We start from the raw sequence: 15,835 nt of genomic DNA, 5'->3' as shown, positions 1-15,835 counted from the left end.
GAGAGATCCCGTTTGGTCTGAGAGCTCAGTCTAAGCTGGCATCTGATACATGCAAATATCAATAACTCGGCAGTGCTGAACTAACTCAGCAGTGTGCCCTGCTGTAGGTAAACGCTATTCCACAAATTCTCTGACATGGTGACCGAGCTAGTGGGATGCTTCAAGTACCAAGTACAAATAGGTGCCCTGATAATTTCCTATACAAATAAAGCTTTTACTTCACCAAGCTATTGTTATTTTTCAGTTGACTGATTTAAACATATACTGATTTGACTTTTAAGGTGGCTGGAGCTCTCTTCACCGTGCGCTTCACAAGCCAACTGAAAACAAGCATCTGTCTATACGCGTATACACAAAAGCATGGGCTGGTCAGATGTTAATGCTTCTCTTCTAATGCTCAGTCAGCTGTCACAAGATACTAAAAGAGCTTCATACATGTGTTGTGCATGCTCAAACTGACCTCTGCAGGCTTGCAGAACTTGTGAATAAATGCATTGGTTGCTGGCCTTGTAAATGCAGTCTGGTTCTAGGAAAGGTGCTGCCACTTGTCATCTTCTGCAAACTACCCCAATCCTCAGTTTGGCACAGGCAGAACAAATTCTTGCCTTCCTCAGGATCCGCTGTTGCTCATTCTGTATCTCTGAAATATCAGTCCAGTGGCTTATGATCTGGTCCAGATAGGATAAAATCGTTTTGGTTGGAAAAGACCTTTAAAGTCATTGAGTCCAACCATTAATCCAGCACTCCCAAGTCCACCACTCAGCCATGTCCCTCATCACCACATCTCAATACTCTGTGTATCAGGCAGGTAGAAACAGCTGCTTTAGGCTTCCAGAACTACAGCTGCCCTGATCACCTAGTATTTGCCTGCACCTCAGTACTTCTCCCTCAAATCCAACCCAGGCCTTTCTGGAAAGATGGCTACGTAAAAAGGTTAGATTTTTGTTGTGAGAAGAGGGCTCTAGGGATTGATTTTGTGATACCATTTCTGTTGAAGTTTCTGTTTTCATTGTTTCTCTGACACCTTGAAGCTACTCTAAAGTCCAGAGGAGGCTTGCTGTTCAGTTCCCTGAGAATATCAGGAATTAGTTTCAGCTAAATGATTCCTCAGTTTTCTGAAAAAGCATTTTGTAATTCAGTAATAGAAGTAAAATTTTAATTTCATGGTTGAAATGATGTCTTCTGGTAGGTGTGTTTTGATCTAAGAGGCATAGCAATAATATACTGAAAAATGGAGCTTAAATAGTGAAATAGTTGTATTTTGTGTGTGTTCGCTGGGCAAAACCACCCTGGTAGAGCTTGACTAGATACACACTATCTTTGGTTTTCACATCATCGTTCTGTTTTGGTCTGCAAAGGTAATAGCTTTTAATATTTAAAGCTGTAGGTAGATTACAGGGAATGGCTGCTGATAGTGCTTTAAAATATTTAGTAATATCCAGCTTGTGAAAGCACAATGCAAAAAAACCCCCATATTCTCATGGAGAGATCTTTGCATTTTAAGCTTGCTCAGTCCAAGTGTCTCAGGTAGGTGTTTTTTTTTTGTTTGGGCCTTACATAAAAGGTGAGATGGCTTCCCTGCTCTGATGGTGTGTAAGCCAAAGCAAAACAGGGGCAGCTTCAGGCATGCATGGCTTTCAAAAAGCTTTTCAAGGCTTTCTTCAGAGGTAATTTTGTTTGATTCTCTCTTCTGTGTGGAAAAGTGATGGAAAGAATTCATGGCCCTTTGGTTAATTCAAACAAGATTATTAGCTTAAGAGAGGAGCTACCACTTTAGTTGGAGCCAATTCTGCTCTACTTATGAAAGCAAACTCAGAAAACCCCCAGAGTTTCTGTGATCCAGATTGTACTGCTGCCAGTTTTGTTTCCATGTAAACGTAAGGCACTGAGCAGCATGGTTGTTGAAGGATTAAGCTCCAGCAGTAGGCAGAGATGGCAGGAGGCTCTCTGCTGTGTCCTGCCAGCCCAGAGCACCAGCAGTGTTGGTGAATCGTGTTAACAGCTCTGAAAGCCATGGCACAGTTTTCAGCCTGTAGCCAAGTGCCTGTTGTGTTGCAGGCCTTGCTGGTCAGATTTTAGAATCTGGTTTGTGCAGGGGAGACTTGGCTGTGGTTTGTTTTTCTCTATTGGCTTTGTAGCCTAACAGAAGCAAAACCATCTTCAGCTTGATTAGGAAAGAACTTCATGCATTAGCAGACCCTCCTTTAGTGACCTGTGAGACCATATTGTTGTTGGCGTTCAGATTTTTTTTAAAAGGAAAGATTGTGTTGCTTGCCTTCGATTTTCAAACTTGGAAGATTTCTTGAAATGCACCATGAGTGTGTTGAGAAAAGTGCAGTGTTACATGTAATACATATATATATACATATATGTTTTGCTTTTAGATCTGCAAAGGGATTATTTTAAGTTCTATGTAGTTACATATTAAAAGCATTATTATGAATTGACTTACTTTTTCTGTATGTTGTTTTCAGAATACACAGATGACAGTGCCCTGATTCCGAAGAACTCATCAGTAATTGTCAGGAGGATACCTATTGGGGGAGTTAAAGCTACCAGCAAAACATATGTTATGTAAGTATCCATAAAGCATTGCATTTCTCCTGAGGGGTCTCAGCATGATAATATTTTTTATTGTTGCTAGTTTGCAGAGGCATTCAGATTCTGTCTGAAGCTGTTGTTAATTTTTGTTGTAATGGGGTAGTTTTTATGGTTTTGTCCCAAGATAAACTTAAATATTTCGGCTGCTTGGGACAGGGGGTTAAAACTCCAGCAGTAGTAACTTTAAGGTTATTCTGTTGGGTTTTTCTTGGAGTTGATTTTTGAGACCCAAGTTGTAGATCCTGTGTCCTCTGTGTGGAGAGATTCCATGTGTCTGTAAAGACAGATACACTTTGTAGTGTAAATGTTCCGATCTCAGGAGAGTCTCATTTTCGATGTCTGATTATTTCTTGCATTTGGGGTAGAGGGGGCAGGATATGGCAGGTATTTTTACAGCCCAAATCTGGGTGTTTTGCATAAGGACTGCCAGCTGGTCAACCATGCAGACAAGAAGTTTCATAACTGATTCCTGTTAGTTTGTTAAAGACAACATCTGTTTCAGGCAAGAGAACTTGACAAGTGTATAAACTGTATTGCCTTTTGTGAGAGTACGATGAAGGAGCAGTTAATCCTTTCCAATCTGGAAACGAAGTATGCAGTTTAGCACATTATCTAATGTTACTAGTTATTTTTCTAAGTCTGTTTTTACCCAAAGCTGATACCTCTGCTCCAGGTTTTAATTTGACTGAGCATCAGGTTATTGATTTAAGTTACAGCTGTTCAGATGCAATCCTCACCATAGGAGTATTGCTGTAATTTATTTATTCATACAGACCAGTTCTGTATTAGCATTATTTGAATAGCCATATTTTCCAGCCTTCTTAAAGATATGCTTCTCTACCACAGTTAATCAGGTATTATTAGCTGGTGGTTTTGCCATGTCTTTCTAATGCTGGTTCTTAATAAATATACAGCTGAGTTACAGTGTGTCTTGAACAAACAGTACAGCAGCATCCTGGTGGCCATGAAGCATTTGGAAGTAAGAAGAGCTGAATTTAGGTGGCTCTGCATGTAAATTTTGGCCATGTCACTGCAGTACTTGTTGCAGGGCTTTCAGGCACTGTCTAGTAATTTTGGTTACCACAGTGTTGTGCTTGTAAACATGGCCCTTTTTGAGGGTTGATTTAAATATATTTGCTTCATGCTGTCTGGTCAGCGTATCCTCTGTTTCTAGTTGGATGGCCCCTCCTGCTATTGTAACGCTGCTCTAAAGTGAGAGACGATAGATGGTGCTGGCATGAAAGATCAGTGAATACCTCTATGTGTGGATAAGTAAAGCACTGCAGTTCTAACATTGAAAAGGAAGCAGGCAGATGAGCTTTCTATTCCTTCAGCTGGAAACATTGCAGAAATAACTGGCAGAGTGGTTAATGTTTTGGAGTGATGAGTGTATGGGTTAATGATGGAGAGGACTTCAGAAAGGCATTGCCTGTCTTGTAGTGTGTTCATCAAGGTAGTTGTATGAAGAAGCCATTGTGTGGTAATCTAAGGTATTTCCTTGTACATCCTCATCTTCAGGAGGTGTGGGGCTGTAATTGTGTGCCTGGTAACGCTCTAACAGTGGCAGGAAGCACAAGCATTTTTCTTTGTACATGAATCCCATAGCAGCCCCTGAATTGCCTCTGCTTATGGGACACTTTGGATGATGTGTGAATTGTTTGTTAACTATATCAGTGGTGGCATGTCTGATTCCTGAGGAGCAGCATGCAGATACGGATCAATGAGTATGTGGAATCTCAGCAAGTTTTCAAATGTAAAAAATATTTCCTAAAATACTGTAGCATTTTCAAGATTATCTTAAAGCAAATTCTGGCAATTAAGACCTTTTTTTTTGTCACAGGACTCCTAAATCGCACAAAACCCTAGAAACTGCTTTCAGGTGACATTTCTACTACTATTTTTAGTCAATATAGCATATGTAACACATTTAGTATTTTGGCACTTTCATGCCCAAATATAGTAGATATCTGAACACAGTGCTTGGGCTTCCACAAAGAAACACCATTCTAAAGACTGTGCTGCTGACATTTTTATGTTATACTTCTGTCCAATTAAGTGATTTTTTTCACTTAAATAAACTTGCACTTCAAAGTGTCTAGACTGTCACTGTTCTTCCTTAGAAATTAAGGTGCTGTGTCTGGTACCTATTTGTAATCCTAAAGGCATACAGCTTGGCTTAAGCTGCCTTCATACTTAGGTGGTTGATTGTTAAAGATCAGAAAATGGTAGTGCAGACTTATTATTTTGATACTTACATACAAGAGACAAAATACCTGAGGACTTCCTCTTGCACTGTTGTGTTCTATATCTGTAAGTCTTAAGAGTAATTTGTGACAAAGTAGAAAAGTGATTTTGGAGTTTTTTCAGTTGCATTGAATGTACCAAGAGAGAACAGTTTATGTGTGTGAATAGAACTCTGCATTTGCTAAACTACCAGATCACCATGTTTTGATGTTGAGGGTTTATCATCTGTTTTCGCTGCATTATGTTGGGTACAAGTGCTTTATTTTAAATTCTGATCACCTTTATTTCTCCTTCTAGAAGTCGAACTGAGCCAGTGAGTGGAACATCAAAAGCAGTATGTAAAAACACAATCTCACACTTTTTTCTACACACTGCACTTAATTCTAAACAATGTAGCCTTTTATTAATTTTCCAATCATTAACTTAATATATTTTCCATTAAAATATAGTATATGTTGTAAATACAATGTATTTGATTCAGCATAGTAAAAGCTAATTAATGGCATCCTTTGCACAGTTCTAATGTGAATATTGGTATTTGTGCCTAGTAATGCATTGTATTTCATATTGAATATGCTAGAGTATTTCCTGTATGACTTCGTGTTGTACAGATAATGTATGATCATTTTTAGATCACGTAGGTTCAAGGTTTGCACAATTGAACATGGTGCCATGTTCTACATCTGTCTGTCTATAGCTAGTGATATGTATGTTTGTATAGGTTGTTGTGTGCTTTTTGTTTCTTGCAATAAAAATTGTTTGGAGTGTATTTTTTGCCATTTTCACATTGTATCACTTAGCTTTTGTTTTTAAATACTTTTTTTTTGCCTAATGGTTTTTGAAAATGTTATCAAAAACCACTGAGAAACCACTGTTGTTAAACTTGGTACTGTTTCTTACTTTTGACTTGGGGTTCAAACAAATACCAAAACCAACATATCCCGTGTGTTTTGAGGACTCTTCTGTGCAGCTAAATGACTCCTTTCCACGTCCTTAAATACTTGGGTATTTGTTCCAAAAACTGTGTAATTGAAGTGATACTGTTTCGGCCCCTCTGAGTACATAAATGTCTTTAATAGATTGCTGTGACTTTAACTGTCGTTGCTACACAAAGTGGTATTCTAAAGTTCTGCATTTGATCTTCCCACTTTATCTGCTGAAGCAGTTTAGTTTATTAGTTTGTCTGCAAATGAAAAACGCGTAAGACTGAGTGTACAAATTTTGGCACAAGGTTAGTAGAGCCTGGTGCATTTATGGGTAAAAGACTTGTTATTTTTCTTCTGCCTGCAGTACATTTTTGGATCTGGGTAACTTCAGGGTTGGATGCTGCTTGAGTTTCCCAAAGGTTCAGCCTTTCTTTAGTATACCACCACTTTGAACTGACATTTGGAAAAGGGACAGCATTTTTCTTCAGGTTTTGATCTGCCACTTGGGTTGAATGCTCTATGTAACTGCGCATTTCAAATAGTCCTTACAGTATAAAAGTTACTATTTGGTGTTTTTTATTTTTCATCTTTATTTTAAGTATAACTGCTTTTTCTTCACTAGACTGGTGTGAGGCATTACACTAACCCTGGATCATTGGATGTGATCACTTAATAAGCTGTTAGGATAACTTAATCTAGAAATTAATGAACTCTGGGTCTGTGTTCTATGAAGAATGCAGCCTCTGGTTCTCATGGAATGGTCTGCCATCAGCTTAAAATTGAAAACTTATATGTAGGTCTAAAACCACCAAGTCTGAATCTGACATCCATTAATTTTATCACTGATTGGTTCAAATTCCTTTTTGGACGTCATTGCCTCTCATTGGGAGTTGGAGTTAGTTTAACTGGCCCAGTGACCCGAGTAGTTAATGTAATGCATTGCTGTAAACCACGTTTATAGTATTTGACCTAATTCAGATGGGTTTTTATTTCTTGAAAACAGTTATTTTTCTTTTTGTTTACTAGCATGTGTATAAACACAAGTCACATGTTCATAAATAAAGTTAACATTCTTTTAGCCTCGTGTGTTCCCTGGCATGTCTGTATTACATTTCTAAGTAGCATCTTACCATGAGCTAACATAGATGTCTAAAAAAAATAAAAGGAAAAATCCTGGAGTGGGATGGAAGACTTAGTGTTAGATAGAACTAATTACAGTAAATGAAAGGCAAAGCAAAAACATTGCCGTCTAGTTTGCTCTGCCTGTGCCTGGTCTGGGTTGTGGGTAGCATAGGGAGGGTGGAAGCCTTGCCTGGCTCTACAGGTCCTATCTCACTGTGAAAGCAATGCAGCCTCAGGTGCTGCTCATGTTGGAGACACTGAGCTTTGTTCTTAATAGCTCAAGTCTCGATCTAAAGTGGGGGTGGGGGGATTATTTTGGTTTTTTAATATTATTTCAGAGCAGAGCCTGAATCTTAGTGTGGTAGGAATAATTCACTGGAAAGCTATCTAATTGTTGTTGGAGAATACAACAGCAAACTTGACATTACTTGAGTTTACTTTTTAGAGGATGCACAAAATACTGTATTTTGAATACTTCTCATTGTCTTGCTCTTAGGTTAATTGTCATTTCTCACTTCCAAATTTGTGCTACTGTCCTGTTCTTACGACAGCCAAAGCAAGGAAGTGGTTCCTTTCTGTTAAATGTTACTACATCAGTGACATAGAAGGATCTCTAGTTGGGATTTGTCCTTCCTTCAAGGCTGCAGAAATGCAGAGTCATGCCCATTGTTTTAGCACCATCAAGCATAACTGTTGGCCTTCCTGGCTGGATTTTTAGTTTAGCCAAGATATTGGGGGTTTAGGAAACCACTGTAATTTAAATGTAGCACTCAACAGTAAGATTAGCCTTTTCATCTTATTTTCTGTCCTCCTTCCCACTTGATGTTCATTTCTGTTTAGTCTTCTGCATGAAATGGGAGTTAATTCATTGACTGTCAATTGTAGTTTTCAGGGGGAGGGTGTTTGGTGGCTTTTCTTTTAATTCTTCTGCACCATTATCTTAGGGTTGTATACAAGTTTCATGCAGACATTGTTCCTATGTGATTAATTTGAGGGACTGACAGGAAATATTTGAGTAGAAATTTAAAGGAAACAAAAAAACACAAGGTTAATTGGAAGATGGCAGTTGTACTAAAATAGTACATTAGTTGTCTGCTGCTTTTGATAACTTCACTAGAAAGGAGTGCTCTCACCTCCTTCAAGAAATTAGGCTGTTGCCTGCAAGCCATATAATAACTGTTTCCTAAAAAAAATACAGGAACTAATTAATAGTTTATGAACTGTTATGTTTCATTTGCTGGTCAGGACTAAACTGTTTAATGCTAGACTCCAGTAGAAAGCTTTCCTGATTTCTTGTTTGCTTCTGAAAAAACACAGAGCAGTCGTGGTTGTGCCTGCCATGAGAGAGCACAGGCCTGTTTTTCTACATGTAAAGCGAGGTGGCATGTGGAGCATGAAGCTTCAAAACCCTTGGATCAGGTTTGCCTTTTAACAGAACTAGGTTTCAAAGTGTTCTGAAAACAAGGAAAGTTTAATCTTGTGGTCAGACTTTCAATGGAAAGAAGATCTATTTTTCCAGATCTAGGTATTCCTCTCCAAAAGCACATTTTCAATAACTTCCTAGTTAGTAATACAGTAATATTGTATGTGCTTTCCAAAACATATAGGGAAGGAATGATTAACTGGAGTGAGGAATCCTGTTCTGCAGGTATTTCTTTCCCCCAGTCTGCTAAAACTGCTCCCTTGACTTTTTCCACTATGTTAGGTAATAAAGGACAGGAGCTTTCTCCAGGGAATGGTTTTAATATCTCTTCTGGTCAATTGAGTGACCTCTTGAAGAGGGCTGTTCAGTTTACATTTGGAACTTTTATTCTACATTTTTTAACAACTTAAGACATAAGAAGTGATTCAAATGTCTTTCTGAAAATGTTTTAATAGTGTAAAATTTACTGCTGCCTGTGCATAGTATAATTCCATATACTGAAAAAGGAGCAAGAGTTACTCTTTTTGCTTACGGAAAAGCTGCACTTGAGTACATGTTCTCGGTGAACCCTGCAGTGCATTGCTAACTGGGGCCTGAGGACTTCATTCTTGTGAGGTGTTCAGTAGGTAGCTGGGAGGGTGATTGTAATGGAGAAAAAAGTTGAGTTGTGTTCTGAATCCATGTTTTCATCATCATCAAAATTGGTCTGATAGCAAGGAAAATATTAAGTTCTCACACTTCCCAAATTTTGCTAGTTTCTATAGTATGACCCACAGGCTAATTAAATACAAGAAATTAGTTTTCTCAGTTTTTGTAGGCTACTCTGTTATGGTAAACACCTTTATTCCAATAACTAAGCAGGTTGTTTTTTTCTAGAGGAAGTTAGTTTGTGGCTGATGTTTTGCATTGGTGTTTTCTTTTGGTTTTCGTGGGGTATGGCAAGTTTGGCATTTTTAAACTTAGTGACAGGAGGGTCAGAGTTCTGATGTGCCTGTGCTTTATTTTAACAGGCAAATAATGTGTTCATCAAACCATCTGCATTTATAAAAGATGAGACATTAACTGATTTACTTTCAGTGTAGTTTGTAGATCATTTTCCTGTTGTGATGCTTTCCCCTTAAATAAATACATATTTTTAAAATCCTCTGTAGCTGAATGTTGACAGCTTCCTTGCCCCTTCAACTTTTGAAGAGTTATGAGCATTTGACAGGGTTCCTCTGAGATACTCTGGAGCAATAAGTTGATATCAAGGAGGTTTGATTATATTAGTCTCTTCTTATTAACCCCATAGGCTCTCTTAAGCTGTCACTGGTTTGGGCTGTTTTGATCAAATACAAATTACATGAGGTTGAAAATGCCTCTTTCAGTGACACTCTGAGCATATAATGCAGACTTTCAGACTACAGTAGAGGTTAACTATTGCTATGTTTTGATTGTAGAACTTGAATATGTGTTTAATTTTTTGTGAACAGATTGATGACTCTTCTGCATCTATTTCTCTGGCCCAGCTTACTAAGGTATATATATTCTTGTCAAATATTTTTAAAAACTCTTTACTTCGTATTTTTAAATCTTACACTGTGATCTATAGCTGAATAACTGTTGTAATTTGAACAAAACTTAAATTTTTAATAATTTAAAGTATTCATTTTAACTTCAAAAGTGTGTATATTTGGATACTATCCTGTAAAGAGTAGTTCCCAGTTTGGGAAGATAGAAGGGGAGTACCTTATCAGCCTCAACATAATGTTGCAGTATTACTCATCTTCAAGACACAAAGAAGAAGCACTTCAGAAGCTCTTTACCGTTTTTCATACGTTTTGTTAATTTTTGCGTTGGAAACTAACACAGTTTTTACAGAAGAATTTAATTGGCTGTAAGTTACGGACATTTCAGGGGGTTGCAACAGCCAAAATAGAAGCGTTTCTGTACCATGGACAATTGCATGGCTATTTTTGAATTTCTAGTCGTTATAGTTACAGATCCACTCCTTGAATGCTGCACAGTTTCATAAATTGTAGTATATATGCAGTGGATAACACAGCCTAATTTGTTTGAACACAGACTGTGAATTGTGTAAATGTACCTAATTGTTCATAGGAATATACCAATGTGTTTGTGTGGCATATTAGCAGCTGTGACCTTCTGAAACTGTTGTAATGCCATGTTTTGCTATGGAACTGCTTGCATTTTTTGCTCAACCGTGTGTAACTTTGTCTGGGAAAGCACTAGTGATTGCACTTTGTGGAAGGGCACAGCACCAGACAGTGAAATTCCTAGGCTTTAAAGTTAGAAAGATGAGAGAAAGCAGGACACAATGCAGAGTAGCTAGTTCATTCTTTCTTCTGAAAATAAAGGCTGGAGTTTATTTTCTAGAAAGAGAAATATTCCCACTGAAAACTTCTTCCCTCTCTCACTGCAGAAATTAAATAGTGTACATTTGGAAAATAAAAATCAGAAAAAAAACCATTTGGAAGGTAGCCACAAAAAGAAATTGGTCTCCATTAGTGCTGTCCCTAAACGTGTCCTTGGTTCTGTAATTGATGTGAAGTTTTACTCTTAAAATGTGAAAACTGTCCAAGTGGTGTTAACATTGAACCTTTCAAGAAAACTGAAGTATTTCAGAAAATGCAGGAACATCATAACATAAAGCAACTCAAAACTGTGACATACTCTAACCTCTTTAGTGCAGGCTGGCTTAGCATGGAGGCAATGTGTTAACAGTTTTCTGGTTTATTACTATGTATTAAATGCCATATTTGAATTTTGGTCTATTCCTACTAATGTTTTGTGGGTTTTGGATGTGTTTTGTAAACCGTTTGGGTTCAAACAAATTAGTCAAGTATCTGTAAAGTTTTCTGTAAATGTTCATGGAAATGATTTCATAGATGGTGATCCGGATTGTGTTGCTGTTAAGAAAAAAACTGTGTATATGAAACAACCATTTAATAAAATGTTGAAACTAGTTGGTTGCTTTTGTGAATGAATGCATATAAAAACAAAAATGAGTGTTTGATCTGAATGATAGGTGCTTGAAGGTCCAAATAATGTACAGACACTCCCTTAGACCCTGCTTGTATCTGGACTAGTGTGTAATAAAAATATTTTAACAAATGCTACTTTAAAAAAATCAGCTGACTTCAATAATTTGAAGATTAGTTCTGCATAAGGTTTATATTGCAATTTGTATGTTAAAAGGACACAGTCAACTGGAAAATACTGTTTTTTCTCACTGTAGTTAAATCACTTAAAATGAAGAAGTTTGGGGGAGTTGCAGTTTGGACTGCCTACAGCACATGATGGTCAAACGGCTGCTGAGAAGAATCTCTTCTCTTGCTGAGGGGTTATAAAAAGCTTGATTCAGAGCTTCTGTGGCAGAAGCTGTATTTCAGCAAGCAAAACCAACTGCCCCAGCTCTTAAGTTGTGTGTCCTTTTAATGCTGCAAAGTGTAAATAATGATACTCGCATACATCTTTCTCAATTAAAAGCAGAGTGTGGCTGTCTTCTTCAAATAGTCTGGAGTTGAATCAGTTTTAAAATACTGGATACTTGTAATTTTTTCTACACGTAGCTTCTGTCCACTTGGAAGAAAATTGGATTGGTTACACAAGTCTTTATATAAGGTACAAACAGAGCCTAAGGTTTGAGTGCCCAAGAATGCTCTTCTCAAGTAGGTTGACAGGCACATAAACATCATGTAATGGCATAAGGACTCCCCAGAACATCTTCAGGTCAAACTTATTTTATATAAGCAGCTGTTTTCATGCACTCAGCTAGCGTTTTGCTGCTCTTTACAGGATTGGATGAGTGGTGTTGTCTTTGGCTGTGTGGGCTTAAATGTGTTTCTAATGTGTGTGTCAAATAATTACCTGTTAAACAGACTGCCAATCTGGCTGAAGCCAATGCTTCCGAAGAAGATAAAATAAAAGCTATGATGACACAGTCTGGCCATGAATATGATCCAATCAAGTAAGTGTTGATAATTTCAAATCTGTTCTTTGAAGATTACAGAAAAAAATGTAGAGATTGTTTGTTTTAGCAAGAGAGACACATGCACACTTTTTTTTTTTTTCCCTTAAAAACTTGCAGTTACATGAAGAAACCCTTGGGCCCACCCCCTCCCTCATACACCTGCTTTCGTTGTGGAAAACCTGGCCACTATATAAAGAACTGCCCAACAAATGGGGTAAGATTGGGGGGATTTCTGGTGTTAGTTTTTTTGTAACAAACACATGAATATTCATATTATGAATTATTTCTCTTGGGGTGAAACACAGAAGTTTTATGATCAATGTTGCAAAGCATTTCAAAATTCAAGGGAAACCTGGAATTAAAAAAGTAATTTTTTTCCTAGGTCAGAGGCATTAAATATGCTTACAGATGTTTCTCTGTGAGTTTTCCTATGTGTTCAGATATATTTCAGTAGGATTGGCAAACTTTCTCTGCTTTTAACCCTTTTTAATGACAATCCACATTTTTTAGTATTTTGTATAAAACAGATTGCTTCTGTTAACCCCCATCTTTTGAATATATGCCTGTTTAATGACACAAGTCTCTGCTGGAGTATTTGTGCCATTGCACATTGTCACTGGGTGTGTGTGTATGAGGTGTGAGTTCAGTCTCCATATGCTGATGGTGAATACAAGTCCTCAGGGACTGATGCGAAGCACCAAATAAGCTCTGAATTGTGCCTTGGAGGAGGAGCAGATTTGTGTGTGCTCTCCAAGTAGATGGTGAGCTGAGGGATGTTTCACCCTTAAAAACCTGAAGTTAAGCCAAAGGGTGTTGGCTGAGTTCTAGAAAGTGCTCAAGCCTTTGAAACAGCCTGGCTATATTCATTCAGGGAAACATTTATTTTGGCAACCCTGACCACCAGGCAGAAGGAGAGGCCTTTGCTTCTTAAAATAATCACAGAAATATGATTTTAAGTGTGGGTCTCTGGATGAGATATGTGTGTATTTCTTTTCTTAACAGGACAAAAATTTCGAGTCTGTTCCCAGAATTAAAAAGAGCACAGGAATTCCAAGGAGTTTCATGATGGAGGTGAAGGATCCCAACACCAAGGGTGCAATGCTGACCAACACGGGGAAATACGCGATACCAACTATTGACGCGTAAGTGCAGAGCCAGTCACATTGACCAGGGAGAGCATCAGTGGCAACACAGCCAGACTGGCCAGCATCTGCAGTTACAGGGGAGGAAGAACTGTCACTGCATCTTAACCTTAAAGTCTGTGATGCTTTCTAACGTTAAAATAGGATAGTCCTACTTTTTGTGCCCCTTGGAAGTTGGTTAAGCTTGTGGTATGCTGAGAATCTTAACTTCTGCAAAACATTTCAGTAGTGTTTGAAGTTGGAGTCTTTCTCTTTGAAAGCTCATTTTGCTTGTGTTTTAGATTTCAAAGACTTCTTTCAAAATGGAACAAATAGCTGTTGGACTGAGATTTCCTCCCCCTCTGACTTCTATCAGATCTCATGTGTGAAGCAGATTGAAGTTTTCCTGTTGCTGTAGACTAAGAAAATACTGTGTGCTGAGAACAGCAGCTGTTTTGAAAGGCACTTGGTGGCACTTCTGTATTTCTGCCATGCATCTTCTCTTGTAGAAGCTGTTACATAGACTACTTTCATTTACAAAATGTAATTACTCAGAGACTAATTTTATCCTGAGCCTTCAATTTTCATTTACCCTCTGGCAAAGGAAAGGTGGGATTAATTTCACCTGATTTCTACCTTTCAATTTTATTTTTTTAATCTAGTCTCAGCTAATTTCTTAGTTGATCCAGTGAATGGGATAATTCTGCAGAAGGAAAATTGTTCTCCCTCCTTCTTCTGGTGGTGTGACTGTATAAAAGTTGTTTAAATGCCTACATTTTAGAATGCTAATGTGAAGTGAGAAGAATTCCATCTATTTTCTTCCCTTAATAAAATCCAAACCTTGGAAACGTTTTCCTTTATGCATCTTTAACTTTTTTCTTTTTCCTTCCCCACTCCCCTCCAGGGAAGCTTATGCTATAGGAAAGAAGGAAAAGCCTCCCTTCTTACCTGAGGAGCCATCCTCCTCCTCTGAAGAAGATGATCCTATTCCAGATGAGTTGTTATGTCTGATTTGTAAAGATATAATGACGGATGCAGTTGTTATTCCGTGCTGTGGAAACAGTTACTGTGATGAATGTAAGTGTTGGTCGCATGTTTGTTAACTCAGAATGTCAAATCTGATCTTCTGAATGCAGAAATAGGGGACAACAGCATTGCTTTGTAACCCTTCTCTTTAATACTCAAATGTATCTTGAATAATAAGTTACTCTTCTCATGTTAAGGAAAATGTAAAAAGGAAGAAAGCTTTTTTCCTTTCTTACATGTCATGTTAAATCCTATTTATATACAGAAGGATGTGTATAAGAAAAATGCAGAATTGTGCAGGTGCTGAGGATATTAGATCTTAAATTCATTTAGTTGGTCCACAGCCCTTTCTCTCATACAGAAATACATATCCAGCTCTGGTGACTTCTGTGGTCAGCCACAGACAGATAGGTAGGCATTTAATCCACATTCTTCTTCACGCGGGAGCTGGTTAAAATCTTCAGGACTCGAACCTGCTGATGTTTTTTTGAGATGTTTTATTCATTAACCTTGATGTTGGTTACCCGTCTCTGTGCTAGATAGAAAAAAAAAAGACCAATGGAAACATCAAAACACAGCCCCCTCCTAAGTTTGAATGTTACAAGTCTGAAGTAGCACCACTGGATAGTTACTTTCTGTATACTAGAAACGTTTTACATTTAACAAATGTAGCTTCCTGCTCTCCATTCAAGACCATACTTACCTGTTAATCATATACATGTTTTTTAATTGATTAGAACCCAGAACAATTCCCTAGTGTGGCTAAAAACTATTTGAACTATTCTAATTATTCACAGGTATCAGAACAGCATTGCTGGAGTCTGAGGAGCATACCTGCCCAACTTGTCATCAGACAGATGTTTCTCCAGATGCATTAATTGCCAACAAGTTCCTACGCCAGGTAACATTATGACTTGTACATAAACTGTTTGTAAGAAAAGTCTATTTGTAAAAAGCTGAAAGGGAAGAAAATACTAATGTACATCTCCTTAAGAAGGGCTAGGTTGAAGAAGGTTAAATTTACTTTCAATACATTACCTGTTCTTACAGGAGATTAGCAACATTTTAGAGACAGTCTAGCAAAATCAGGTCCTGCTTTTGTTTAACATGATTGCCTCACTTTCAGATTTGGTCTTAATACTGAAGTACTTTAAATGCTTGAGTTACCAGTTATTTGTTTAAATGTTTAATGTGATGTGTTCATATCTATATGTTGATTTATTTTAGGAGTATTAGCATTTACAGGAATGCAGAAGTAATTTTGCTCTATAGAGGCTTTTCTTCGTGGATCTACTGAAGTTTCATATTACCTTTTTGTAATTTTTTTTTGCCTCTAGGCTGTGAACAACTTTAAAAACGAAACTGGCTACACAAAAAGGCTGCGTAAGCAGGTTCAGCA

At 37.7% G+C, this 15,835-nt stretch overlaps 1 protein-coding gene across 1 annotated transcript in view; it reads left to right on the top strand.

The window, feature by feature from the left end:
• RBBP6 (retinoblastoma binding protein 6) overlaps positions 1–15,835 on the top strand; it is a 47,854-nt gene that overhangs the window by 21,786 nt on the left and 10,233 nt on the right. The window contains 9 exon segments of the mRNA XM_010002597.1: positions 2,475–2,574; positions 5,143–5,179; positions 9,789–9,833; positions 12,198–12,286; positions 12,407–12,503; positions 13,292–13,431; positions 14,315–14,487; positions 15,234–15,337; positions 15,774–15,835. Of these exon segments, the coding sequence (XP_010000899.1) occupies positions 2,475–2,574; positions 5,143–5,179; positions 9,789–9,833; positions 12,198–12,286; positions 12,407–12,503; positions 13,292–13,431; positions 14,315–14,487; positions 15,234–15,337; positions 15,774–15,835 (847 nt within the window).

Source organism: Chaetura pelagica, unplaced genomic scaffold (assembly GCF_000747805.2).
Source record: "Chaetura pelagica isolate M959 unplaced genomic scaffold, ChaPel_1.0 scaffold438, whole genome shotgun sequence".
NCBI classification, from domain to species: domain Eukaryota; kingdom Metazoa; phylum Chordata; class Aves; order Apodiformes; family Apodidae; genus Chaetura; species Chaetura pelagica.
This window is presented reverse-complemented; position numbering and strand designations above follow the sequence as displayed.